Source organism: Aspergillus fischeri, genomic scaffold (assembly GCF_000149645.3).
Source record: "Aspergillus fischeri NRRL 181 1099437636247 genomic scaffold, whole genome shotgun sequence".
Taxonomy (NCBI): domain Eukaryota; kingdom Fungi; phylum Ascomycota; class Eurotiomycetes; order Eurotiales; family Aspergillaceae; genus Aspergillus; species Aspergillus fischeri.
Window position 1 is genome coordinate 1,447,679 of NW_001509772.1, and position 26,318 is coordinate 1,473,996.

At 46.6% G+C, this 26,318-nt stretch overlaps 9 protein-coding genes across 9 annotated transcripts, besides 4 other annotated features; 3 read left to right on the forward strand and 6 right to left on the reverse strand.

Moving 5' to 3' along the window:
* Positions 1-1,899: 1,899 nt before the first annotated feature.
* On the forward strand, positions 1,900-2,802 carry NFIA_037430 (60S ribosomal protein uL23; the record flags this gene model as incomplete). The annotated part of the gene is made up of 4 exons (XM_001266065.1): positions 1,900-1,927; positions 2,228-2,289; positions 2,361-2,647; positions 2,715-2,802. 4 exons carry the CDS (start codon positions 1,900-1,902, stop codon positions 2,800-2,802), a joined length of 465 nt encoding a protein of 154 aa, XP_001266066.1.
* Positions 2,803-3,246: 444 nt separating this feature from the next.
* NFIA_037440 (Tim10/DDP family zinc finger protein) lies at positions 3,247-3,647 on the reverse strand (the record flags this gene model as incomplete). The annotated part of the gene is made up of 2 exons (XM_001266066.1): positions 3,247-3,353; positions 3,542-3,647. The coding sequence occupies 2 exons, from the start codon at positions 3,645-3,647 to the stop codon at positions 3,247-3,249; spliced, it is 213 nt and encodes a 70-aa protein (XP_001266067.1).
* A 1,770-nt stretch (positions 3,648-5,417) lies between these two features.
* On the reverse strand, positions 5,418-7,592 carry NFIA_037450 (forkhead box transcription factor; the record flags this gene model as incomplete). Its single annotated transcript, XM_001266067.1, has 1 exon — positions 5,418-7,592. One exon carries the CDS (start codon positions 7,590-7,592, stop codon positions 5,418-5,420), a length of 2,175 nt encoding a protein of 724 aa, XP_001266068.1.
* Positions 7,593-10,861: 3,269 nt separating this feature from the next.
* Positions 10,862-12,516, reverse strand: NFIA_037460 (aspartate kinase; the record flags this gene model as incomplete). Its single annotated transcript, XM_001266068.1, has 3 exons — positions 10,862-12,143; positions 12,268-12,348; positions 12,425-12,516. 3 exons carry the CDS (start codon positions 12,514-12,516, stop codon positions 10,862-10,864), a joined length of 1,455 nt encoding a protein of 484 aa, XP_001266069.1.
* Positions 12,517-13,346: 830 nt separating this feature from the next.
* Positions 13,347-15,036, forward strand: NFIA_037470 (C78 family peptidase; the record flags this gene model as incomplete). The annotated part of the gene is made up of 7 exons (XM_001266069.1): positions 13,347-13,877; positions 13,930-14,397; positions 14,450-14,481; positions 14,536-14,690; positions 14,747-14,838; positions 14,929-14,954; positions 15,003-15,036. 7 exons carry the CDS (start codon positions 13,347-13,349, stop codon positions 15,034-15,036), a joined length of 1,338 nt encoding a protein of 445 aa, XP_001266070.1.
* A 519-nt stretch (positions 15,037-15,555) lies between these two features.
* NFIA_037480 (nucleoside triphosphates FAP7) lies at positions 15,556-16,276 on the forward strand (the record flags this gene model as incomplete). The annotated part of the gene is made up of 3 exons (XM_001266070.1): positions 15,556-15,738; positions 15,847-15,995; positions 16,075-16,276. 3 exons carry the CDS (start codon positions 15,556-15,558, stop codon positions 16,274-16,276), a joined length of 534 nt encoding a protein of 177 aa, XP_001266071.1.
* Positions 16,277-16,316: 40 nt separating this feature from the next.
* On the reverse strand, positions 16,317-17,294 carry NFIA_037490 (non-canonical purine NTP pyrophosphatase; the record flags this gene model as incomplete). Its single annotated transcript, XM_001266071.1, has 6 exons — positions 16,317-16,412; positions 16,566-16,627; positions 16,678-16,714; positions 16,769-16,913; positions 16,975-17,048; positions 17,121-17,294. 6 exons carry the CDS (start codon positions 17,292-17,294, stop codon positions 16,317-16,319), a joined length of 588 nt encoding a protein of 195 aa, XP_001266072.1.
* A 711-nt stretch (positions 17,295-18,005) lies between these two features.
* NFIA_037500 (type V myosin) lies at positions 18,006-23,062 on the reverse strand (the record flags this gene model as incomplete). Its single annotated transcript, XM_001266072.1, has 7 exons — positions 18,006-18,115; positions 18,162-18,376; positions 18,432-18,505; positions 18,564-22,425; positions 22,478-22,667; positions 22,720-22,852; positions 22,928-23,062. 7 exons carry the CDS (start codon positions 23,060-23,062, stop codon positions 18,006-18,008), a joined length of 4,719 nt encoding a protein of 1,572 aa, XP_001266073.1.
* A 182-nt stretch (positions 23,063-23,244) lies between these two features.
* Positions 23,245-23,275: a microsatellite.
* An 871-nt stretch (positions 23,276-24,146) lies between these two features.
* On the reverse strand, positions 24,147-25,744 carry nap1 (histone chaperone NAP1; the record flags this gene model as incomplete). Its single annotated transcript, XM_001266073.1, has 5 exons — positions 24,147-24,197; positions 24,339-24,679; positions 24,726-25,460; positions 25,514-25,593; positions 25,698-25,744. The coding sequence occupies 5 exons, from the start codon at positions 25,742-25,744 to the stop codon at positions 24,147-24,149; spliced, it is 1,254 nt and encodes a 417-aa protein (XP_001266074.1).
* Positions 24,352-24,458: a microsatellite.
* Positions 25,109-25,133: a microsatellite.
* Positions 25,109-25,143: a microsatellite.
* Positions 25,745-26,318: the final 574 nt, after the last annotated feature.

A 26,318-nucleotide genomic window follows, 5' to 3' on the forward strand; every position in this document is an offset into this window, starting at 1 on the left:
TGGTGTCTTAGATGAAATCACAGCCAACGTGCTGTTGACGACTGAATATCCCCAGGCATTGTCTATATGTGTGATAGTATTGATTGCAATCATTCCGATCACTAAAGTGCCCTTGAAGTGAGTGAACCTCATGGATAGCTTCTCGGCGCCCCAAGACAAGGAACTGATGAAATTCTAGCTGCCGGCCTCTAGTGGCCACTGTTGAAGTTCTTTGTGGACTCGAACCGCGCCACAACGCGATGTCTGATCGTCATGAAGGGCTGACAGAAACCCTTCGCCGATCACTCCAAGCCACCATACGCTTCTTTGTGGTGGTTGTAATTGTCGCGATGGCTATCGTATTCCCATCCTTCGACAAAATCATGGCCTTGATGGGGTCCGCATTATGTTTCACAATTTGCATCATACTGCCTCTCGCATTCTACCTGAAAATTTTTGGTAAGGAGATCGGGATGGGCGAACGTATACTGGATTGGTTTCTCCTTGTCACATCATCGGTCATGGCGATCATTGGAACTGCCTGGGCTTTTTTGCCGCAAGGCATGATTTTTGCGAATTGAGCACGGTTCTAATATCCTTTGTTTCCCTTGCCATGGCATCCTTTCTTATTGAACATTGATAGCGAAATTGTTTCGCGTCTTCCCAGGATTTAGAATCTCCCTTTTGAACGGCCGAGGCTTGCCACGTCGGTCATGCTCCCAGAGCTGGAATATCAATTTCGACGTCTCTTTATTCTTTGCCAATGTGAACCCCATACTGGACAATATTTCTTGCAGCCTACTCGGTGTCAGGTACCGCGAGTTTTTGACGCAAGCCAACGGCAAGACCAGAAACAGGCTAGGACGGATGGTGATGGAGGAGCCAGCCGGGGGTGTCTCTGTCAGAAACTCTACACAACGTTTCAACATATCTCCTCTCCCTGTTGCATTTGGAACGTAGTTAAGCACCAAAGACAGACTGATGATGTGGAACCGGTCATCATCGGCGCGGGGAAGAGGCCTCTCCATGAAATCCTGTTTCAAGATGCCTGGCTCCTGGGCATTCAGATCAATCCTCGTGACATCAAGGTACTGATTTTTAGAACATGCATTTTCCGTACTTAGAGCCCCAACTTCAAGCATTCGTAGCTTATAAGGCGAATTTTTTAACTGAGTTAAGCTCGGAGCAATCCAATCCACAAGGACTTTACTCGAGTCGCCGCCACGTTCCAACGACTGTCCCAATTTGCTGGCAAGTTGATAGCTCTCCAGGCCACCATTTGCTTGGATCCGCCCATCGATCTCCCGGACTAAGTCCTCGTTGCCTGCTTTTAATGCCTGGGCTCGAGATTTCAAAAGACGATGATGGGATCGAATGAGATTTCGGGTCGCCTTTGCTGAGAGTTTTGGGTGTTTCGCTCTAGCTGTTGGCGGGCGCGTGTGAGAGAGCAGTCTTGGCTTCTTTAAACGCTTTTTGACAGCAGCCATCGTATTTTGACTACGGAAACAATTGCGGTGGCTCAAGGCTGAAGCGGCTTGAGCGAATCACATGAAAAGAGGGATCGAAGAAATAAAGGAAGAATAGTGCTCACTCTCCGGATGTACGTGATGTCCACATTCTGCGGGATACTGGACCTGAGATGTTCTGAATTTCTGAATAGATGGTCTAAATGTTACTTAGATAACAAATAATACACTAACTAATTATGTCTTAAATCTTAAAACTGTTTTTTAGCCTAGCCGAATTTAGACGGAGAAAGCGGATCGGGTTCAGTCAGCGCCAAGAGATCGAATGCTCTCAGCGAGGGGGAGGTCAGGTGACGCACACAGTCACTCGTAGGGTTTTCGCTAAGCGAATACTCTCAACATAATTCGACTCTCGACACTGCGACAATCAACACGACAGCGCCGGACGACAGCCATGGCCCCTAAGGTGGAAAACAAGCAAGGTAGGTTGAATCTGAGCGAGTTCATTGTTTCCTTGAATATGCGGTTGTGTCGATGGTTTGAGCACGAGTTTGTGGACATGAAAAAATATGAGAATCGCCAAATCACCGCACCTATGCCCAGTCAATTTATACATTTACGAATCGGCGAGAGCAAGATGTCACGACCGCGCAACGGTTTTCCTCTGGTTTCCAATCGTTCGCCTTGGTGATATAAAATGTTTTGGCGATATCTTCAATTGTGTCGAGATTTCTGGTTCAGGGTCTATCACCAGTGAAACTGACAGCTTCTGAATTGAATAGGCAAGACCAAGCCCAGCGACAGGGCTGGCGCTGCTGCCAAGGCAGTCTTGAAGGGTGCAGGCGTATGTTTGAACTGATCCGTCCGCGAAGCCTATATTCCATCCTCTGTACTAAGGTTCTTTGGTTCAATCAGGCGCACAAGTCTCGCAAGATCCGCACTTCTACCACCTTCCACCGTCCCAAGACCCTTCAGCTCTCTCGGTCGCCCAAGTATCCCCGCAAGTCGATCCCTCATGAGCCCCGTCTCGACGCCCACAAGGTTGTCCTTTACCCTCTCAACACTGAGAGTGCCATGAAGAAGATTGAGGAGCACAACACCCTGGTTTTCATTGTGGACGTCAAGGCGAACAAAAGACAGATCAAGCTGGCTCTCAAGAAGCTGTACGATGTCGACACCGTCAAGGTCAACACTCTCGTCAGGTATGGGACACTGGTTTTCGTGGTTTAAATGAGTTTTACTGGAAACACTATTCTAATTTTTACACAGACCCGATGGATCGAAGAAGGCCTTCGCTCGGCTAACCCCTGATGTGGACGCTCTGGACATTGCTGCCACCAAGCTTGCCATTGTCTAGATAATGGTTTTCTTTGGGTCTGGGCTAATTTTTTTGTTTTGCGCGGTGGTTCATAAATATCAGTCATAAAAGCTGGCCGCGAGTGCTGCAATGAGGGCTGAATGATCAATTGAAAAAAGAATTACTTGAATGCATGATTTCACCAGACCTTTACTTTGCGTAGATCTGATCTTATAAGGTTAAGTAGGCCGAGCAGTCGTCCTCGAGACTCGAATTGAGCTTTACAAGCCCGGTCTTGTTACCAGGTAGATCCAAGCCATGCGCAAGCAGCATAGTAGACGAATTCGAAACATGTAAGACACTATATTTCCTGGCCTATAATACAAAATTCAAGTTCCCATCCCGCACGGGCGATCCGGGTTCGCCTGGCATAGTTACATAGCAATGAACACATATTGCCATGACTTGTGTGGAATGCAATTCCTCATTATAATGCTGATTAAATCATTGCCCTCGAAGAGTTTCCAGGTGCTTGAGGACGGCGAAGTTCGTGTCCATCCATCGTTCGACACAGTTCTGTGCGCAGCTCTCCTCTCCCTGGCCCAGACGGCCTGAAGAAATCTTTCCAGTGATGCATTTCTTCCAGCAGACATCGGCGAGATGGTGAACCGCTGCCCAGACACCGAATCAGTAAAGATATCCAGAGAGCCAAATACAACTCCGGGCGTATGTCCGTAACATTGCCCCAATGCGAGCGACAAAAATTATCATGACGAATGTAGCTCAAGAGATCACTTACTCTGCTGAATATTGGATCGCTGAGCCTCGTTCTCCAGAAATTGTGTCAGTTCCTTCCTGTCGGCATCGCTGAGCTTGGCGATATCATTTTGAGTCTGAGGATCCATTCTCTCTACAAGAGATAGTGGGGGAGAAAACGTTTTGTATATGGAAAGATTTGGGCTGGTTGCAGAGGATTTCTCAGGCAACAATCACGAATTTGAGACGCAGAAGATGGAAATGCTGTATGGAGTATTAATACTACAAGCAAACAGCAGTACCTACTCAGTTGCAATTTGAATATGTTAATTGTGAGCGGTGTGGCGCGGCAGAAATGGAGCATATCATTTTTCCATGCCTAGAGGGGGTACCATTTCTTGTATTATCTACCTTCAGAAACAATAACGCCCCGGGTCTTCTGGAAGGCTAAGGCAAAAAACAGCCAGGCTCTTTATAAGATCATAGTTGGAAATCTCATCGTCATTTTGCTGGGCGCTACCTCTCTGGATCTCGCTAGAAGATCATCGTCGAAAGTATGCCTCCGATACGAACCTCACGGAATCGTAAACCACCACCTGCAGGCTTTGATGATATAGAGGACACTTTGCTGGAGTTCAGCAATAAAATGAAAGATGCGGAAAACGCGCCACACGATGGCAAGAAGAAACATGAGATGTTATGGCCGATTTTCCAAATAAGTCATCAGCGTGAGCTTTCTAGATGTGGCGCTTCCGATGGCCGTTAGCTGACTGCTTCGTAGGCTCGAGATACATATACGACCTTTATTACGAGAAAGAGGCAATATCAAGGCAGTTGTATGAATGGCTTCTCAAGAACAATTATGCGGACGCCAACCTCATCGCCAAATGGAAGAAACAAGGCTACGAAAAGGTATTGTGAGAGTTCCTGATTAGGGCTTCCATATGTTCCTGTCTCGAACCATGTCTATCGACGTTCCAGATTAACAGTGGAAGACAAGTGATATGCTAACTGTCGACATGTTGATTGTATAGCTTTGTTGTCTCCGCTGCATTCAGACGAAAGAGACAAATTTTAATGCGACGTGTATCTGCCGGGTGCCGAAAGCCCAGTTGAAGGAGGATCAGATGATTCAGTGCGTCAGTTGTGGTTGTCGAGGCTGCGCAAGCAGTGATTGATACTTATTTCGCGTGGAGGACTCGGACATGAGGACATCCAGCATCACCAGGGCTGGTTCTGTGGTTTGATTGCGTTGGTTGATATCTCTTTCGGCTGATTGATCTCTCCCTTCTTACTTGTGGAAACGTTTTTTTTGCCTCTGCTGGACCTCGATTGTTTTGTCTAGCTCAAGTTGTCAGACTACGTCTTCCCACAAGCCTTCTTTCCTAAGCACATGACATGATACCCACTCAAATGATAACTCTTCTGACTTTCCGAATTCTTTTGATTTCCTTTGTTCTAAGAGAAACTCCATTATAAAGTTCTTCAATTGCAGACGTGAATTCATTCAAATAATCCTTAATGACTCCAAGATTAAGCGCCGGTAAGAAAATTGACAATAGAAGCAAAAGCTGCAAAATCATCAACAATTATTTCATGTACATCTAACAAATATGGTCATAAAGGTCATCAAAGGGTCATCACAGTTCAGTAGGAATTCAGATCGACACCAGACCACGCCTTGACCCAAAACTCCAGGAAAGGTCAGTATGTAACCAGACAAAAAGAGAACGAGCCAAACCTAAACCACTGAATGAGAACTCCAAAGTATCAACCTTCGTAATTCCCTTTCAACGATCATGAAATGCGCCGACTAAGCCGCTCGTGGATTTACAACAACAGCTCGTAAATTGGGTATCGTGAAACAGAATTCAAAATCCTTCGTTTGTCCCTCTCAATCGAGGGATGTTCGTAGCGCCTCAAAATAAAGCAGTATTGCTTCTGATATTCGGTTGAGGTCTTGAGGTGTGTGATTTGGATCTCGCAGATTCCTCCTTGCTCGAACTTCCAATCTTCTGAAAGCCTTGCAGAAGGTCGACTCCGTCTACTTCCACGGGGCTTTCGTCGAAGAGATGGAATGAAAAAAAGTCGTCGTGGGTGGCATCGCCAAAACGCCCATGTTCAGGCATTTTCGACGGTGATTCGGGGAACAGAGGACCCTTGGACTTGGCAGACGACAAAGCCTGCATGCCTGTTTTGCTATTGACACTCACAGAAGTGATATCGGCAAGGACAGTACCGGTCTGGTTTTCGGTATCTGTTCGAGCACGCTTCGCGGGCCGTTTCTCTGGGGAGCCATATGCTAGTGTCGAGATTCCTTCTTCTGCGGATTCGGCAAAGACATCGAAAGTCGCGTGAAGATGGTCGCTTGGGGTGTATGATTCGTCCTGGATTCTGAATGCAGGACTCCATGGGAGGTCTTCATCTGTCAGGCCCAGATGTTTTAAGGGAGAATTGACCATTTGTTGGATTTTCTTGCGGTGATTCCGAAGGTTTGTGTTGGGAGACACCGACGGCGGTGGCTTAGCTGGCTTCTTGAATTTTATCACCGGCGTCAGAGGAGGAGGCAGCATGCTGACGTATTCACCGCGAACCGGCGAAGACCCGATTACTACCCCAGCATCTTTGAGCATTCCGGGACGTCTTGGACTGATATCATGGGAAGAGCTTCGAATTCGAGCTATCTCCTCTTCTGCTCGGCCACGTTTGATACGAGGAGGGTCAATATCCAGGTCCGACGTTAAAATAGGCCCTGTCTTCTTTGGACGCATTGCCGAAGACTCCAGGGAAGAGAAGTACCCGCTATCATTAATCGTGGTCGATTCTCGTTTGCGAGAGTGAGGAACAATGGCGGAAGGTGTGGGATGAGAAGGCGTTGGAGGTGTACCCTGGCGAATAAAGCGAGGGGGCGCGATAGGAGGTGATGAACGTATTGGTTGAGGTGGAGAAGAGCGCAGAGGCGCTTGGGATGTAGCAGCATTAACACCCTCGTCACTCATGTCGTCCTGAAGAGCAGGGTCTGAGGCGGGTATTGTGGCATCAGAAGAAAGATCCACATTCTGGGAGCTCTTCGGTACTAAGGTGTGGTTAGGTGGGGGAATGGCCCATGTTGTCGTGCCGGAGCTCTGCGTGTGAGCAGGCTCTCTCTGGGAGGTAACAGGAAGAGGAAGACTTGACATGGTTGCACGACGCAAAGGCTTATCCTTAAGAAATTGGGCTTCCATTCCCGGTTCAATGGCCCAGTAATTTCCCTTGCCTGGGTCATCTTTCGGCCGTTCCTGCTTAATAAAAGCTTTGTTCAGACTGAGGTTATGACGAATGCTATTCTGCCACCCAGGATCACTGTGTTTGTAATAAGAAAACGTATCTGAGATCCATTTGTAAATCTGAGCCAAAGTCAAACGTCGGTTAGGCGCGCGTAAAATAGACATTCCTATCAAGGTCGCATAGCTGTAAGGAGGCTTTGTGCCATCGTCTTCGATGGGGGTCATCTCCTGAGGAGTCGGAAGTCGCGTAACATCGACATCTTCGCGCTTCTGCTTCTTGATTGTTCGTTCCTTCAATGGGGCAGCATCCATGAGGGTCCTCTTCAGAGGCTTCGATGCAAAAGATGGTTCAGGAAAATCGGCGAAGTTGTCGTTGCAAGATTCAGCCATTTGTCGCTTCTCCTTGGAGGACTGTTTTCCATGATTGACGCTGGGAAAGGTCGTGAATAGGGCAGATTGTGGCATTGCCGAAGATGAAGCCGTATTACATGGATATGTAGTACTTGGAGTCCTCTTAGCTGGCGAGTCTGTTGTGAACTTCGGCGGAGCGGGGGCTGTTATGGGAATGAAGCCCAGTTCGCGACGGCCGGAAAGCGACGTTTTCAGCCCACGAGGTGTCTTCATGGGAGACGGTCGAAGAGCGCTCGAGAGTGGCGGATCAAGTATGCATTCTTGACCGGAGCGGACGTTTTCGGGCGGTTGTAAAGGTAGTGACGATGAACATGATGAGCTGAGATGCTGAGAGTGGGATTGAGAAACCTTCTTGTCGTACTCTGCAGCCGGTTCTGAAAGTGGTGGCACAAAGGGCCCGGAACACGTAGGATTCATCTCTAGTGATTGACTGGCAATAGGGAATTCCACCTGCGTTTGTGCCGCAGAAAATTCTGATCACAATGAGAGAAAGACTATCGCCAGTTGCAATGCGCGCACTCTGAAATGGAGATCTGATAGCAGACAAGTGTTTCTGAGTGAGGACGCGATGCACCTCGTCAAACTAGAATTTCAAGGGCAGTGGCTTGCGCATGAAATCAAACAGAATAGGCATCAACGCCGAGAGTAAGTAGAATGATGATAGTAGAAGAGAAGTTCTACTGGTAGAACCAGGTCGTGAAGGAGGAGAATCGGTGAGTTAGGCTCGAAAGGCGCTAAAAAGTACCCGTTGAGAGCGCGGCCCAAGACAAATTGGCATCGAACCACAAAGGGTTTGAAAGATGGCTTCGAGAGGTGTTGTAGCGAGCAGATAAATCTTTTGAGCACGTCTGATCAAGTAAGATAGTGGTTGAAGGCGTTTCTTGGGACCTGAAGACAATTCGAGCGACGGAAGAGAAACAGATCCAAGTGGGCAGGGAGGAGAGACGGTTGGGAAGACGGGGCTCGACTCTATATCAAATCCCTGTCTGGTTCGTTAACTGGCAGGACTGTGTCCAGCCCAGGAAAGGTGGGGCGTAAATGAAGATGGTTGACTATTGCCTTGTTATAATTAGTCGACTGTGGAATGGAAGGAAGGATATGTGCATCACTTCTGGGATGTTGACTGTCGCGGAACCCGCGGGGTGGTATGGTATGGTATGACGCGTCCGCGTCACGCGTCAGGCCGCCCTAAACGGAGGACAGAAACAAAAGCCAGAGCAGGAGTCTCTTATATCCTTGACTCTTGAAGAGAATAACAGCTACAGAGTATTAGGTATGTATCTTGCTATCTACTTAAGTGCCCTGTACTTTGTATCATATGATGGCACCATTTATCGTTATTTTACCTTAAGATGATGATGTGCACCCCTCATATAAATACATATGTACACCCAGGTAAGTAGTTTAAAATAAGTACTAGGTAGGTTACTATGTAGGTACAACAAGGCACGGGGTGTTTCACTTCTGACTTTCCAGGCCACTTAGGTATATACTCCGTACATTATCCTACTTATCTAGTACTTACGGCCTCAATTGCTGCTGCTGCTGCTACTAGTACTAGCACTGGTACTACTAGTGTTTACTACACTTTGTTATACTATGGAGTTAGACCTACCTACTTGTACCTTGCCTTTAGAATCTGAATCCAACTCTCTTTCGCCTGCCCCTTGCGCCCGAAATCCCTGCCTCTACCCTCCTTTCCCTCCCTTTTGGTTGTGACTTCTTTGTTCCTTCCTCATCAGCAACAACTGTTCAAATTCCTACCTCGTTCCTCCCGGCCACAGAGTAGGCAGCAATGCACTCCGTACAGTTTCCAAATTTCGGAGGTGAGACTCCATTTGGTAACATTCTATATCCAGTTACTAAGGTATCTACTCGTACTATCCCTCAACTGCTTAAAGTACCCCGAACTAGTCCGCCTCTGGGCAGTAGTCTAGTCACTTTAGGTACCCTATAACCTTAGTGTCTACATGGAGAATCCGCCTCCACCGTTCCAGCCATTGTGGGCCTATGGCATTGCAAATACGGAGTAAGGCAGATCGTAGCTAGATACTTGATACTACCTAGGGCCTACCTTAGGCATGACAATGTTGATTAGCCAGTAGAGCATGGACAGTGGACTCCATCAATATTAACTAAGAAGAGGGGGGGAGGGGGAAGGGCTGGGGCCCCGGGGAAGGGGGTTGGGTGCAAGCAATTTGGTACGGAGTAGATAGTTCTACCTGGATTCTAGAGTGGTCTCAAGTGTATTATGTAGCCCAATACAGAGTAATTGTCTGCTATTTGCACTTTCATTCAAATCAATGTCAGCTTCATCTTCTATAATCAAGAAAGACAGAATGTCCCTTCTCCATAGGAAATTGCAAGTCAGAATGTTCAGTGTGCTCTTTGATTATATTTATCCATGATTATATAAAGTGCACCTTCTACGAACTTCACTATGATGTGGGATAGAAATAATAGATAAACAATGAATATATCAATGACAAGCATATTAGAGGTGCTAATAAATAGCATTATAAGGAGTTCCATTCACACGCAAACTAATATCATAAAAGGATAGGCCAACACTCTATAAATCATATAAATATATTACTTATCTTAATCTCTACATACTATTGACCTCCCCCATTATAATGCCAGACACTGACTAGTATAATATTATCTATATATCTATATGGAGACAGTAATGTGCCTTTAGCCCAGCCTTAGGGTTATGTGTGTTATATATATGTGTGTGAATATAAGTGTGTAAGAGAGAGAGCAAGGTGTGCTTAGTAGCTAGATTAGTTTGGAGGGTTCCCAGCGTCATCATTAAACCTTCTGAAACTAGTGGTTATTAAAGGCCGGGCCATAGCTTACATCATTGAGTTAGGCCAGGAACTGCCCGAAAGGTCGAGTCTAGGTACTATAGCCGACCAATTTAAACAGAACAAGAATCTGGCTGCCAATTGAACTGGTGCATTTGAACCAACGATTTATACAGACAGTATAAAGTGCAAGTCAGTATAGATATGTCCTCAATTCTGCTTATAAGACTCCAATTGCAGAAGAAAGCCTCCAGGAGATAGATCTATTGATGCTCCTCTCTTAATCTATATACAGTCATGAATACTCAACTCTACAGGAGTCATAAAAGAGCACAAACCCATCTATCTGCAAAAGCAAATACTGTGATCTTAACAGGAAAGGAAACCAAGGAAATTGGAGAGAATGAAGGCTGCATGCAAAGACAAGACGGGGTGAAGAGGGAAGAGCTAGACACTGAAACATGGAGTATCTATCCCAAAGCAGGAGAATGTTAAGGCAACATTGGCGATCGAGGCATATTAACACCAACTCCAAGTAACAAAGCACGGAATACCAATCCAACCGCGTAAATAAATATAGATATGTTCGAGTTGCTTTTCCCGTACCATCATGAAACCATTAGTTTGAACTTTTTGGCCTCTCAGGGAGCTGAGAGTCGCTCTCTCGGAGTACGAGAAGATCCTGCAACACTGACTCTGGGAAAGAAGAAGCGCTAGGCGAAGAAAACATGTCGTCAGTCAAGGAAAGTAAACATGCTGGTGTGAATTATATTGAGAGCACGGTCTGCGTCCCTTTCTTCGATGACACATGAGATGTTTATTTCGCTCGCACCTAAAGCATGATGCATGCAATTAGCCGGAGGCTTCAAATGAGGTCTAATCCAGAAGTACCAAATAAGGACACCTACCCTGCGATATCATTTCGATATTAACATTATTCTCACCGAGTGTGGTAAACATGCGCCCCGCAACTCCAATCATGTTCTTCATTTGCTTCCCAACCAGGCTGAGAATGGCCATCTCTGGGATAATATCAACTGTACCATATTTCTGCAAGTCATTCAACGCGCCTTTCAGATCTTCGTCGATGATCTGATACTCGTCTCTACCAACTCCATTGAGGAGAGGCATCTCTGAGTGAAGGGCCATTGACACATGGACCTCACTTGTAGATATCAAATCAATCGAGAGTCTCCAGCGGTCAAGAACAGAGAATATCCCAGCAAAAAAGCCATGGGAAAGCGAGCGCTTGTTTGAATGCACATTGATGACGAGTATTTTATGTTTGATTGTGACAGCTGTCGGTCGCTTCGGCCTCTGCATGAGACTGGGGCTTCGCGTACGGAAAAGCCTGGGATCATGGCCCGGGGTTGTTCTTTCAAGTTCGTATGTCGAGTCGGGGAATATCACAGTCCCATCACCCTTTGGATTCATAACGTTCTTTATACGAATGGGAACCCTAGCGCGTATGACTTGCTCCATGGTGAAAGGATGGATTACTTCGGAGCCGTAAAAGGTCAATTCAGCTGCCTCAGCGGGTGTGATGGCTGGCAGCAGACGCGCGGTTGGGACTTTGCGAGGATCAGCGGTGAAAATCCCGTCGACCTCCTTCCACACCTGCAGTTCTTTGGCATGGACTCCGACTGCAACAAGCGCGGCGCAGAGATCTGTGTAACCACGACCAATTTGATCAAGAAGACCCCCAGGCACAGTCCCGAAGAAGCCAGTGACCACCGGCACCCTTCCTTCGCAATCCCTGATCTTTCTGCCGAGAACAGTAGCAAGATTGTTGTAGAAGTCCTGGTCGAGACCTTGACTCCCGATAGGGAAATCAATCACTTCCGCCAGATCCACATATTGCGAATCTACGCCACGGTCTTGTAGAAAGGCAGCCATCAGCCGGCAGCTAAGTTTCTCTCCTGTACTGATGACTTTGTCCACACACCGCGCACTTATCTCCCCGAGCGTTTGCGCCGCCTCTAGGACCTTCAGGACTCTTTCGCACTCGCCATTGATCTCTGAAATTAACTGAGTTCTGAGGGTCTCAGATCTTATCTGAATCTCGACGACCTGGACGTGTTCGAGCCGAACTGCCTCCACCAAGGAAACATACTCGTGCGACTGGGCGTTTTCGGCATCACGGGCTGCTCGCAGGAGTCTATTTAACCATTGCCAATGAGTAAATGAGAGATAGATGGAAGACAAAGGAAAAGGAAGGGCGAAGGACGTATTGATCGGATTTTTGCGCAGGGAGAATTTCAAGATCAACTGGTATGACTCACCGGTTCGTGGTACCTTCAGCTTTAGTTGAGCTGCTTCTTGCGGAACATACCACAGCGACTTTGTTTTCTCTGAGACTCGGCCTTGATGATGAAAATAGCAGCAGGAATACAATTAGAAAGCTTGCTCATATTCTAGGACTGATATATGAGGACTTACAGCACAACATGATCAATGATATTTAGGGCAAACTTTCCGACACTGGTGCCCCCAAATTTTTGTACTACCCAGTTTGAACTGCCATTGGTCATTGACAGAGTATAGGGACTCGAATCAGATTGTACTTGGTCTCCCATACTGCTAGATCAAGTACGAAAAGACACGCTGCCTTGCAAATGCAAGAGTTCAACATGTATGATAGTGGTCCTGTAATCGGGGCGGGGAGCAGGGACACCTTTTTATATGGACTTGGCGGGGTTGCGAAAGCGGAGCACATACGGAGTAGTGATTTACCTTCGGAGCAATTTTTTGCGGATGATTCATTCCCGAGGAGGGAAGAAAGAATAAAGAATAGAAATAATAAATGAAAAAGAAATGAAAAGAAAAAGCTTTTTTTTATTCACCTCTATATAATAAAATAATACGAAGAATGGAATAAGGATAATAATAAACAGAGTCCAATGCAGTATATCACTTATCATTATCTATTTAACTATCAATACCAATTATTACTTGTGAGCTTATCATTTTTATTATCTGTATCTCGGAGTCATCGTCTTAATTAGACCTTGAGGTGGTCTAAGTATCTGTCCAGATCTCTATGTCCCAGGAATGGAGATATATCTTTTCTTGCTTCTACAATGAGACCATAGCCAAGATTATCTTACTTGCCTCTTTCAATTAGTTGCTTTCCGACACTGTAGGTACCTGAGAACTCGATCAGGCAGCCGTGCTCACCAGTAGGATGGAATGATAAATATTGCTTCCACTGCCGAAGTCCTCAATCCCCAAGGGAACCATTATCCCCTTCCATTGTCCCTCCCCAGACAGAGAGCCGACTAACCGCTCCGAGGAGGTATGCAAAAGGATACAACCCCGCCGCTTTTTCATAGCAAGTACCCTGACTCCCGTGCCTACAATAATGGGTCAAGACGACGTTCATCACCCAACCTGTCCTTTCTGTCCTTTTTCTGATCCTGATGATACCTTTGTTGCGCAGCATGTTGAATACTATCATCCTGAAGCTGGCGGACAAACCGAGCCTCCATCTGGAGAAAACGGGGATGAAGATCGACCGACTCCCAGATACGAACAACCACAAATGCCAGGTGATGGAAACGTGTATATCAAATGTCCACACGACTGTGGTGAGATTCTGCTATCTGCTGAAAACCCATATCATCTTGATATGCATGCTGCAGAAGAGATTGCAGTTGACAATACGCCATCAATCTATTCCAAACGCCCTGTGACGGTGAGCAAGGTCCAGAACCCCATTCTTCCACGCTCTCACAATCGGACGGGCGATGACGAGGCTCTCGAAGATCCTTGCAACGTTTCAGTCCAACCCCGAGTTCGAAGACGGGAGCCTGGCCCATCCTCAACAGGAAACGAGGTGACGAGCCCTCTGCTAGCCAATGTGTCACTTCCTGGAAGTGTGAAAAGACTTGGAGTACTATACCCCGGCTGGAAGTGCTTTAGATATCGCGCTAACTGGGGCACAGCGTGCAGAACTGGGACCGTACGCTCTTGAAAAACGAATGCCGGCATGGCTCCGGAGACTACTAGAACAGGGCGCAAAGAAAACTCAATCCAACATCATCGGTCCGGATGGCAAGCTTTCAAAGTTAGAGACAACTGATAATGAGGCCAGCAATGTGATCTCAGCGCTCTCCCAGCTATGCGAACGAGATAAGTCTGTTCAGCGAGCTTTTTTCTGCAGTCCGAATGTCCGTCAAATTTCCAAGATGCCAAGGGAAGGCGGTTTCTGTGGCTACAGGAATATCCAGATGCTCATTTCGTACATCCAAGAATCTCATATCTCCGGTCATGAGCATTTCACTGAGACGCTACCGACTATTCTGCAGCTACAGGATATGATCGAAAGTGCATGGGATATGGGTTTCAACAGCGTAGGAAGAGCTGAGACCGGGGGCATTCGCGGCACCAGGAAGTACATTGGCACGCCAGAGGTAACTTCAGAATGCTAAAATGTGATAATTGACAGCATTCTCATTCCTATAGGCACAAGCTCTATTTCTGAGTCTGGGCATTGAGTAAGACCAGGCTCCCCTCAGATACCACGGGACCACAATGCTGACCTTTAGCAGCTGCGAAGCAAGTAGCATTGGAGAAACCAGAGAGATGCATGCCCACGACGCCTTGTACGCGGCTGTCGCCGCCTATTTCCGTTGCGCATGCTCCTTGGATGGAGATGATAAAGTCTTTTTGACCAACTTACCCCCCATATATCTGCAACACCATGGTACCGTGTTATCAATGTTGAATCAATTCCGCATATTGGCGACTGATGCACCACAGGTCACTCTTTGACCATCGTTGGCTTCGAAATCCGGGGTGACGGAGGTGCGAATCTTTTGGTCTTCGATCCAATGTTTAAAATCCCTCTGCCAGTGAGGCGACTCAGTGGACCAAGAACAATAGCATCTCTCGATCCAACGAATGTCCTAAAAGCATATCGGCGCGGTACTACCTATTTCCAGAAATACAAGGTGTTTGAGCTTCTCAAGTAAGTTCGGCAAGCTTGTCTTATGGTTGACTACTCTGACTTCTTCAGACTGCGCGTTTCTCAGCCGTTGCCTTCAATCTGATTAAACACGCCCGAGTTTATTGGCGTTTTCTTACTCGATGTGGGAGCGAAACAGGGATTATCATAACTAAATTCTAAACTGCATCCTATGGCACGGGCTCGAATAATGCTATTTCAGCATATACGGAGTATGAGGGCCCGTTATTACATTAGCAGGTCTCTCTCATTGTTACTACCTTTTAATGGACATAGAAAAGCAAGGATAGTATTTCCCAGATGACTATTTTCATCATATGCCAAATGACTCTTTGAAACAGAGTTCGTATGGCATACAAAGAATATTAATCATCAATATTGACTATTTCAGAGAATTTGCCATCAGGGTTTAGAGAATCAATGAAGCTTCTACATTTTTAAGCATGTGATTTGAGTTTGCCTTTACTGGTTGCGAATTCATGCCTGAGGCGCAAAGCAGTGCCGCCCCGCTGAAAAATTCCCCGAACTCCTCGATTCCGTTGCATGGTATCAGGCACGACTCATTCATCACTCTCGAGCGGTTGGCACTGTTGCTGGGGCCAGTATGCGAAGATCCCCGAATGTGATCATCACAGGCACCCCTGGAGTAGGGAAAACTGTTCATTGCGAGAAATTAGCGCAGGAGGTCGGCTTGCGACACCTATCAATAAACCAGGTCGCCAAAGATCGAGGTTGCTTCGAAAGCTATGACCAGGATTTGGAAACCTGGATCGTTGACGAGGACAAAGTACGTCGTTGATTTTTCGCTATCCGTATTGAAGCCACAACACCTATGAGGATCTTGCCTACGTTCAGGCTCACCCGAACTCACGCACGTAGACTGATGTGACAGTAGTTACTGGATGCGATTGAAGATGAGGTGCTTCAGGGCGGCTACTTGATCGATTGGCATGCATGCGACTTGTTTCCCAAATCATGGATAGATCTCGTGGTGGTCTTGCGATGTCCGTCAACTTCCATTTTATATGACCGTCTTTCTGCGAGGTACGTGCATGCTGCTTCTTCCATAACTGCCCTTCATCCTTTTCCTCAACCCGCCCTAACATGATCGCGCTTCTTCTAGAAAATACAAAGAGGCCAAATTGCAGGAAAACTTAGATTCTGAGATATTCGGCGTCTTGTCAGAGGAAGCGCGCGAAGCTTTTGACGAACAGATAGTCGTGGAGCTCAACAGTGAGGAGGATGATGATGTAGAGAGCAACTGTGCGAGGATTTCAGCCTGGATAGAATCCTGGAAAGAAAGCCGACTGGAAAATAGAGAGTGAAGCCCGACTTAGGCAGACATAGTGGCTTTCTTTAAACCTTTCAGGTCCTCGTACTTGCACTATCAAGGTAGAGGTGCCCATCTTCGAGCCACTGCTTTAGCTTGGCGAGAGCTTTGTACCTGTGAGAAACTCGATTCTATCCCAACAAATCAGCGCAAGATGCTTGAACAGTCCGCGAAGACAAACAAAAATGTTCAGGTCTGACAAGAAGAAAGTGAGATTGTATCTCCGTTCTTGTGTTTCTCCCCAAAGGTTGAGCGAGCAACTGTGAGGCACTTAGCTGTCATACCTTTTCCTCCTTATCCATCTCAGCATATGTCATCCCATTATGTTCGAATATCGGATCCCAGCCTGGAATAATTATCAATGCAAATCTAATGATCATGAGTGAATCTACTTACCGAAGTTCAATGGGCCTCTCGGCCTGACAATAATACCCTGATCACCGAATTAGATTTGTAGAACACCATCTAGAGGGGAGTGCCCATTTACCTCAGTCCTTCCCTGGAAAAGTATTGGTTCTTCTCCAGGACCACGACAGAAAGCAAATGTGCAAACGGCTTCTGCACTTCGGTCCTCGAAAGAGTCAAGCATCTTGTTGAGACCGTCATGTCCCAGTGCGCTCAAAAAATGTTTGCTAAATTGCATGATCAGTTCCGCAGTTCCAAAGTTACGATGCGACTCGAAGGTAGCTTTACATATATGCGCCTGGAAGTCCTTTCAGAGCGCGGAATCCAAGCGCTGTATCCTCCGTCAAGACAGGGCCGCCTATCTTCCATAAAGCGTCAAAATGAAAATTCAGAAACCGTTATGCGAAATCACATTGATGCGATCCAGTTCATACCTCTTCTGCTGCACGCCTAGCCTTTTCTTTTGCGATTTCTTCAATGGATCCCTGTATCTCGGGTACCTCGATTGCTTGGCTGTCAATCTCAACTACATTTCCCAGTATCGCTTTCACTTCAGCCAATTTGTTTTTGTTACCAGTGATGAAGTTTAGCTTCGCCGTAGTAATCATGGTTCTGGTGCTGCAGGGGCAAAGTCAATTGAGACAAAGGTGAGCAATGGTTTGTTCCACTTAGTTCGCGATAAGGAATGGATGAATAAGGTACCGCCTCTACCTTACAGTAGGTAAGGTAGTTACTAATGGATTGGTGATTTCCTATTGGGCAATGACCGCCTCCATAAAGAACGATAGCACAGACACAGGATGAACTGGGCCTTATACAGACTCCTCGACATGAGCGAATAAGTATAACAATATAACGCGTAGTCTCAAAGACGCAACAATAAATTGGCTTCTCATGTCTTGCTGATAAGAACTTTTGTTTCCAAGAACAACCCCGATCGAATAGCGGCACGTAGCAACAGAAACCGAAGTAGAAGCAAAGTCACACTCTCGCAGGGAAATGAGTTCATCTCCGGGCGAGTATCTTGTCGCGGAAGCGCGTGGGTCCATTCTTATATTTTTTTCGCGTAATGCCAGGCTCTTTTGGTCGTTATTGCTTCCAGGATTTGTCCCAAGTGTCCGAACTTTATGTGTCAAAACATGCTAGTTCATATACAAGAATCAGAAAATAAGGTAGAGTGAAGCGAAGCCAAGACCATTCCCAAGTTCTTCTAATAATTGCGGTTGCAAAATCTACGGTATGACCGCGCTGTAAGTTTGTGAATTGAGCTTGTGACGCATGGCCACGATGAATATTGACAATGGCATTGGTAGACAACATTAATCGCTTGGCATCACGGCAGTGTCAGATATTTCAAGCCTCTCTTGCTGGGCCATTGCCTGTGCCGAGACTATTTCTGCAAGACGTTTCAAACGTGGTGTTTGGAGCCCTGGATATTATTAGTATTCTGGAAGCCATTTTGTTGAAGCACTCACATGATGGTGTGTATGTCTCTAAGGCTGTGATGACACGAGGCTCGGCGATTTCATACGGGCCACTGTCGTCCATGTCAACGGGGGTAAGGAGGAGTACATCGCTCTTTTCTGTGACACGCGAGGCTACGGCTTTCATGATCTCGCCATTGATGGGCTGTTCGTAGTCAGCGACAAGATATTGATTCAGAAGCTTCTGGATCTGGTTTGGAGACAGCCTAAAGAATCGACCAATTAGCCTTCATTTGGAAGTGCTGCGATCTACCGCCTTACATCCAACAGATATCTTGGATTATCTCGATGTCGTTGAGAGTGGCTTTCTTGAGTTGAAGGAGCTTCGTTGCTTGCTGAGAAACAAAAGATATATCAGTGAAAATCACTACTGTCTCTTGGAAGTCAGCTTACCATCAAATGCTCCAGCTGCAATGTCCCTTCAGGCATATCATGGCTTTTGCACCACTCCTCAATCCGAGTTATGTTGTAATTGATTTGAAGGCCACGCTTCCAAGACAAAAAGTTCCTTCGCATCAAGAGATCGTTGAAAGCGGTGACACCGACAAGGCGAAGCAGCTCTGTCACGGTTTGAGTAATGATAGAATCTTCCAAGTAGAAAGCTTTCATTGCTTTGTAGACATTGTTCAGAAGGCTGAGGAGATTATCCATGCTGTACGCTGGATTGTTGTTTGAGGGAAGAAGTTTCCCGAGGAATCGATTGGTTTCACTGGTGACGAACCCAGGAAGGGACTGAGATTCGATGATCGCGGGGACAATCATCTTATAGAGTTTCTTCTTCAACACCTTCATCCACGTGTGATAGATATTGAATTCCAAGCTTTCTAAATCATGCTTCACGATCTCCAGGAGGCGGTCGTATTCGTAATTATCCGTCTTCTGGGCCTCGTACCAGTCCTCTGCCAGGAAGACAAATGAAAGCATTTCGTGCACGTTAGAGAGCCAGAAAGCGCCGGGATTGATGGCGTCATCTCCATCATGCTGCATGACCTCTTGCTGAATTGACTGCATGACGTTGGCTAAGAAACGCTCGGATTCTTTCACAAAACCATTGTTCCACATCTCTGACGTGACAAGATTGATCAGATATGCAGGAAATAGGACTTCCTTCTCGGTTGGCGGAGGTGTCGAGCTGGGCAGTGGGATTTTCAAGTTGCGAATCAATCCCATTGTGACTTCCTCGTTGAGCTCATCTTCTTCAGACAGTAAATTCTCGAGCTCTACCTCAACAGTGTCCAGTCCTGGTGAAAAGGTATGCCCTGAAAAGTTCTGACGACCGAAAGTCGAACTCGGGATTGCCATAGACACAGGCCGGGGATTGTACGCGCCGCTGAAGCGATCAGTGTCAATTTTTTCGGCCCCGGCACTCCGTCGCTTAGGCTTAGACTTCTTTGAGGAAACTAAGTTTATCAAGCCACCTGCCGGTGGCTGGATAGGACCGCTGTTCTGCGCATCTCCATTAAGCCCATTCAAAGGAATGCTTCGTTTAGCGAGCTCTAGCTGCTCTTCAAGCTCCGCGACTTGTTGGCGAAGAGAAGCCCGGTCATCTTCAGCTTCACTGTTCAGTTGTCTCAGCCGATCCAACTCCAGATTGGCAGACCGAATTGACTCCCGCGAGAGTTTCTCCTCTTCTTGCAGGCGCTTGACGATCGTTTGTGCCTCAGCGTAATTCTGCTGCAATTTGCTCATTTCATCCTCCATGGCGGCCAATCGGGCAGCAGTAATCCCAGCTTGGTTAGCCTCGGCCTGAAGCTCCCTGGTGCGATTTTCTAAAGCATTGTGACGACTTCTCCATGATTTCAACTGTGTCTCATAATTCTCCAATTGCGAGTTCAACGATTTGTTCTCGCGCTTCAGTGACTCGAGATACTGAGTCAGCTCTACCACCTTATTTTCGAGCTTGTAGGAGATTTGCTTCAGGTCTCTCGCTTCTTCTCGAAGCTTTTTATATTGCGTCCTGGCCTGCTTTCCTCTCCACAAGTTTTGGACAATGATTACCTTACGACGATACTGCTGCCATGCACGTATTTGTCGCCAGGATCGAAATGCGCGCTGTATGATCTTTGCCGCGTTGCCATGTATGGTGTCCATGATATTGCGTCGGCAGAGGAAGCCCTTAGCCACTGACTGGAACAGAATGAAATTGCCGCGAACTTCATTGTAGAATTTTCTTTCTTTTTGACCACGCCAAATTCTCTGGATAGTGGTGGCAGCTTTGATTTGACGCACTTCTGCCGCGCGCTGTCTTGCCAAGAAGCCTCTGATTAGAGCTTGCGTGGTAAGGATAGAGGAGCGGGCTTCGAGGTATCGACGCCTATAATATTTGCACCGCAGATTTTTTTGTATCATGATTGCGCATTCGTTCAATCTGGATGTACGGAGATTCTCCAGGAACGCAAGCATACCTGCTCGAAAAAATATCTTGGTCAAGCCCAGTTGATATTTATCTTGTTTTTGATGGCTCGCGTCCCCAAGCGCTTTCTGTAGAATTGCATGGCACATTTCCTTGATTTCTGAGGTCCATTGAGACGAGTGACAAAGCATATAATAACGGATGGCAAATTCCTCGTACGTCCAACGAGTGGGATACCCAGCAGTACTGATGCGGACAGTCTCAAGCACACCACAGGCTCTGAGTTGACTTAAGACCATTGGCCCTTCGAATTTCCAGGGCTCTTTGGCCTCGTTAGGCTTGATGCACCGTATGTAGTGCACATCGGTAGAATTGATGGTGTTCATGAGCTCAATAAGCGATGACTTGAAAATTCCGCCAAGCGTGGGTTTTCTGTTGACAGCAACTCCGATTCTGCGTCCTGGAGCTGCAACTGGTTTGGATGAAATCGATGCTGAATCTTTTTCCCGAACAGCAGCAGCAGTGTCTAATATTTCTTTCACAAATTCATTCGAAGAATTGCGAAGGACGTCCATATGCTCGTCTGGCACAGTATCCCTGTTCTTCTCTATGAAGCCATCAGACTCATAGGTCACGTCCACCGCATAGTGACAAATGGTGAACGCTGATTTGCCGAATCGGGGCTTTTTGTAAAACTTCTGCTTGTCGGCCGCGAAGTTGTGATGCAGCTTGGTCACAAATTGCTCATCTGACCCCATCGGCAACCGCGATTCTTCGTCCAAAAGAGACAATATGCCAAGCTTGGCCTCGATAAGATCAATGCACGGCTGATTGTCGGAGAATTCAATGAATGTCCAATCAATCTTTTCGCGCACATATTCCTCTTGCTCAAGCTTGAAAACGTGCTGGTTGAATTCCTGCTGCAATTTCTCATTTGCGTAATTGATGCAAAATTGTTCAAATGAGTTCTTTGCGAAGTGTTCAAAACCGTAGATATCCAAGACGCCGATGAATGATTGGTAGCTGTTTAGGACCTCGTCACTAGCTAAGCGGCGATTTATCTTGTCAACCAGCCAATCGAACAAACTGGAATAGATGAATTTCGCGACTGAATCTTTCACGACAGTTGCTTGTTGTTGTGTGAGATTGGAGGTGATCTTCTCGCCCCGGGTGATTAGTTGCTTCTTCACTATCCACTTGGCAAACTCATTGACATCGATACCAAGCATGTCGCATGCCCGAACAAGAGAAGGCTCCGATGGGGACAAATTAGAATCAGTCCGCGTTGCAGTGATCTTGACATTGCCAAGATGTAACAGAGCAGCCAGAATGCGGAATATCTCTGCTTGCGTCCTCTCCGGCACCCCGATTGTGCTAAGGGACTTCCTCGTCGCGTTGAATTCGGACTGATCGTCAACACCTTCTATGGTAGGAGTCCCACCCTGATTGAGATAATCGAAATCTTCAACCGAGGTGAGGCCGAGATCTTCTTTTTCCTGGTCGGTTGCTCCAGCCACAAGTTGATAGAAGATGTGATAGTTGCGTTCCTTGAGAGGCTGGAACACCAGCCGAGAACGCTCTAACAGATATGTCCTAATCTTAGCCCCAATGATGTTGTTCCTGTCGTCAAACATGATCTCGATATATTTCCCGAACCGTGATGAATTGTCATTCCTTGTGGTTTTAGCATTACCGAAAGCTTCCATGACCGGATTTGTAGCCAAAATCTGCTCTTCGGTTTCACTGATCGCATCCGCCCGACTTGTTGTATACTTTCCGGGTTGGTCTGACGACTCACGAGTCGCAAAATACCGCATGATGTATTTAGCGCTCACAGTCTTTCCAGCACCGGATTCGCCAGATACCACAATCGTTTGGTTTTTTCCATCTCGTAGCATGTCACTAAGTAACGCATGTAAGTAGAAGTTCAACAATGGCCACAGTGATGACTTACGCAAACGCCTCCTCCGCGATGGCGAACAAATGGGGTGCTTGTGAGGCACGGTGCTTTCCAGCGTACACCTGTACCATTTGTGGTACATAGAGCGAGTCAACCCGAGCGAAGGGGTTCGTTGCAATAAGAACTATGCCGCTGTATGTATATATCTCTTTCTGCGCGTAACGGAGTTTTATAGCCTGCAGAACTTCGGAGCAATCAGCGACAGAGTTGATTAGGCTACAGACGAAAGAGCGCACCAGCAGGTTCGTTCAAATGGGAAAGATTCGTGAGATCTTCGCTCGCTTCCAGCATCGCAGGATTCATTAAAGGCGGTAATTTCGGGTTATTGTCCATTTGCAACTCGGCTTGTGTAGTCTCGAGAGTTTTCGTCTTCTCCCGCGACGAAATTGTTAGCCACGTTGATATCAAAATGCGACGCAAATTAAGGTACAGTCCGCAAAATACCTCTCCATTTTCCAATAGAAAGACCAGTTGCACTTTGTCTCCATCGACCACTTTCTCCTTGACTTCGGATGCAATCCATCCCTCTGTCGGGTCGGGCTGCCAGGCCCGCGTTCCAACCTCGTAGTTGTGTGCCATTGAAGTAGTATCACCTTTTAAATGGGTGACCTGGGAATGAAAGGTATAGAAGATAGGTGGGCTATGAGGCGGAAATTATACAAGGTTCTGGGAGAGGCATCTAGTGACAACTGGGAATGAGAATGTCAAATGGAGAATATAGCTTGCTAACAGCTACCACTGCCTTGTGGCTCTGCTCACAAAAAAAAAGAAAGAAAGAAAAAGGAAAGAAAGTGTATTCATCCAAAAAAGAAAGCCCACTAAGGTGATGTGGTGGAACAGCTGGCTGTTATTGTTGAGCCACAACCCCTGAGGAGGAGCTTGGAAAGCTGCGCCACTTGTCAGGAGTCAGGACCATATACTCCGTATATCCATCCACATAATTAAAAACGCCAAGCATACGGAGTATGTAGGAAACGTAAATCGTTCTCGCAAAGGTAGTAATAATCTTAGATAAGTAAGTACCTTAGAGAGGTACTAGGTACAAATGGATCTATCTTTCAAAACCTACTTTTCACACATCTTCCACATTCTGTAATCAAATCCAACCATTATTATAACGAAGGATTTGACGTCTAAAGAACAGTAATCAAACAAGAGTGGTGTTGTGTTGAGGTCTCTGGATTTGATTTCAACCAACAAGTTATTATTAAACTGTAGGTACTAATCGCAAAGATCTCCATACTGCTTCCTGTCTGAATTTTGGATCTACCATTGCTATGAACGTCTGCTCTCACAACTGACAATTGCTTGATAATCATTAAACATGGTTGAATATCGTACTCCTCACGCCACAAAATATTTTAGAGGATAAACAGGGGAAGAAAGGGATGGGAACAGCATCGAAAAGTTGGATGTAAGAACAAAAGTAAAAGGAGAAAATTGAATACGGGGAGTATAAAGCCCTTGCCGTATGAATAGCGCATGTATCAGACACCTGGACCTTGACGATGAATACGGTTAGATAGAAAGACTAGACGTAGGTGCAACTTGGAAGCGAGAATCCCAGTCACAGCGGTGCGAAGCGAGAAGTGAATGCTAGGACCAAGAAGATAGGTTGCAACATGGCCCATATATTTAATCCCTTAAATGACTTCGGCCATGCTCAGCTTTGTTTACACTCTGCTGCTTCCTTCTTTGGCTTAGAGGTGCCATCCTATTCGCATGTCAGTGACCACTTCAGAAAGGTTATATTGAGGAAAGGATAAGTCAAAATTGAGGCAACGCTGTCATCGTTGTGAAGAACGGTGCAAAGGCAAAAATATATTTGGAGGCATAAAGAGAGATAAAACCTTACCTCTTCCTCGGATTCATCGTCAACATCGCGATCGGATCTTCGGTCATCATCGTCGTCCTCATCCTCCTCGTCGTCTTCATCGTCTTCATCGTCAAACTCGTCGGCATCCATGTCGTCGCCCAACTCCTCGAACTGGAGAGCCTCGCCGGTAAACCAATCGATTGCGCGCGGGATAAGCTTCTCTTTGATGTCCTCACCAAGCTGATAGTCAAGTTCGAGGCGTTCTTCGATGTCGGTGGCGATGGTGTCATCATCGTCAGTCGGTGGTTGTGGGGGAGAGAAGAAATTGAAGAAGGATTCGGTAGGCACGGTGACCTTAACGACTCGGGTTTGTTTGGTGTCTAGAGCACGTTAGTTTTCCGACTGAACAAATCCAGGTCAACGTACTCTTGTTGCGTTGCTTTTTGCTTTCCACGCGAACAGTAAGATCCTTGTCAGCCTTCCAGTCGATCTTGCAACCCTCCGCATGATCATAGATGAAATCACCACCGTAGCCACTCTCTTCCTTGTAGTAGTAAGTTTTCGAGATAGTCTTGTTGGTGAAAAACTCGTTCTCTGCGAATTCAAATATGAGCCGGAAACCGGGGCGATCAAGATATTCCATGCGAACATCGGTGAGATGTTTAAGAGCCTCCTCATCCCGATCAGTGATCATTTCTGCAAGCGAGATTTGGTTCTTCATGGCGGAAAGCCAGAATTCAGGGATTCCAGATGTTGTGATGTCTTTCTCCTCATCCTGCTTGCGCTCATCTTCGGCCTCGACATCTACCTCTTCTTCTTCTTCTTCTTCTTCTTCATCCTCCTCCTTGCCGGCCTCGACTTCGTCGTCGGTCGGTTCTGCAGCCCCATTGACAATCGTGGCACGTCTCTGATAGAGGGGTGTAAATTTGGCAAAGTACTTCTTCTCAAGCTCGAGGACTTCCTCCTGAAACTGAGCCTCGAGCTTGGCATGCTCCTTCTGAATACCCTTCAAGCCAGCAACACGGCGACGGACCGGGGCAGGGAGAGACTCGATGTAGCCTGATGAGCGCCCGACAAGCGATCCAAGTTTACCTTGAATCATGGACACAAGCCCGGGATTCCTTGCAAAAAGAGAAGCAGCCGTAGCGTGATCGAGTGATTCTGACATATATGTTAGAATCATGCTATCGCTTTACATGGAACGAAAAATTTACCTTCTTTGATGCTTGCAACACCGGGTTGTTGAGCATGAGAAGAGATAGGTGCATTGTTAGCCGGTGTGTTTTGCGGCGTCCTGTCATTCGACAAAAGTTAGCAGGAAGAGACAGGAGGCCAAAAAGATGGTCGACGAAGCATGATGTATGGGAATCAGAGATCAACGAAGACGGCATGACTTACGGTGCGACCGGAAAGTCCGCCTTCTTGTTCCTAATAGGCTCAGACATTGCGAAAGGTTGTCAGATTAGGGAAAACAGTGTTGATTGAGGGGTTGTTGCGGAAGAGATTTGGCAAGGGTTGAGGAAGAATTTGATACGCTTCGCTTTTGGGAGGTCTGGAATAAACTGGCTTGGTGGGATCGTTAGCGCCCTTGGGCCGAGGGGCTTGGCGGGACCAGTAGTGTTGAGAACTTCGCATCTGTAAAGGTAGTCGGCTCCCAACAATAATAAGTATACAAGTCATTGTCACTATTGCTTACTATGTTGCTTATTCCTTGACTGAGCACCATGTCTGCCTGATTCGATAGACTCACTTGATACTTATGGATGGAAAGATGTGTGTGGATGCAAGTTTTGACACTGTTTAACTTCTGTACCTAGTACTAGATGGAAACAGGTCGATACGCAGTCCATACATGCATGGTTGTTACTCCCTAAGGTACCTACCCTCTTGGTTAATGTATGCTATAATTTTACCTCCCTGATAAGCCTCCAATAAGTAATACTCTTCGCTCTCAAGCTAAGGTACTGGGTTTATTACATGCCTCATGAGCTAGGTGGTGACTGCTATCGCTACCTTAGT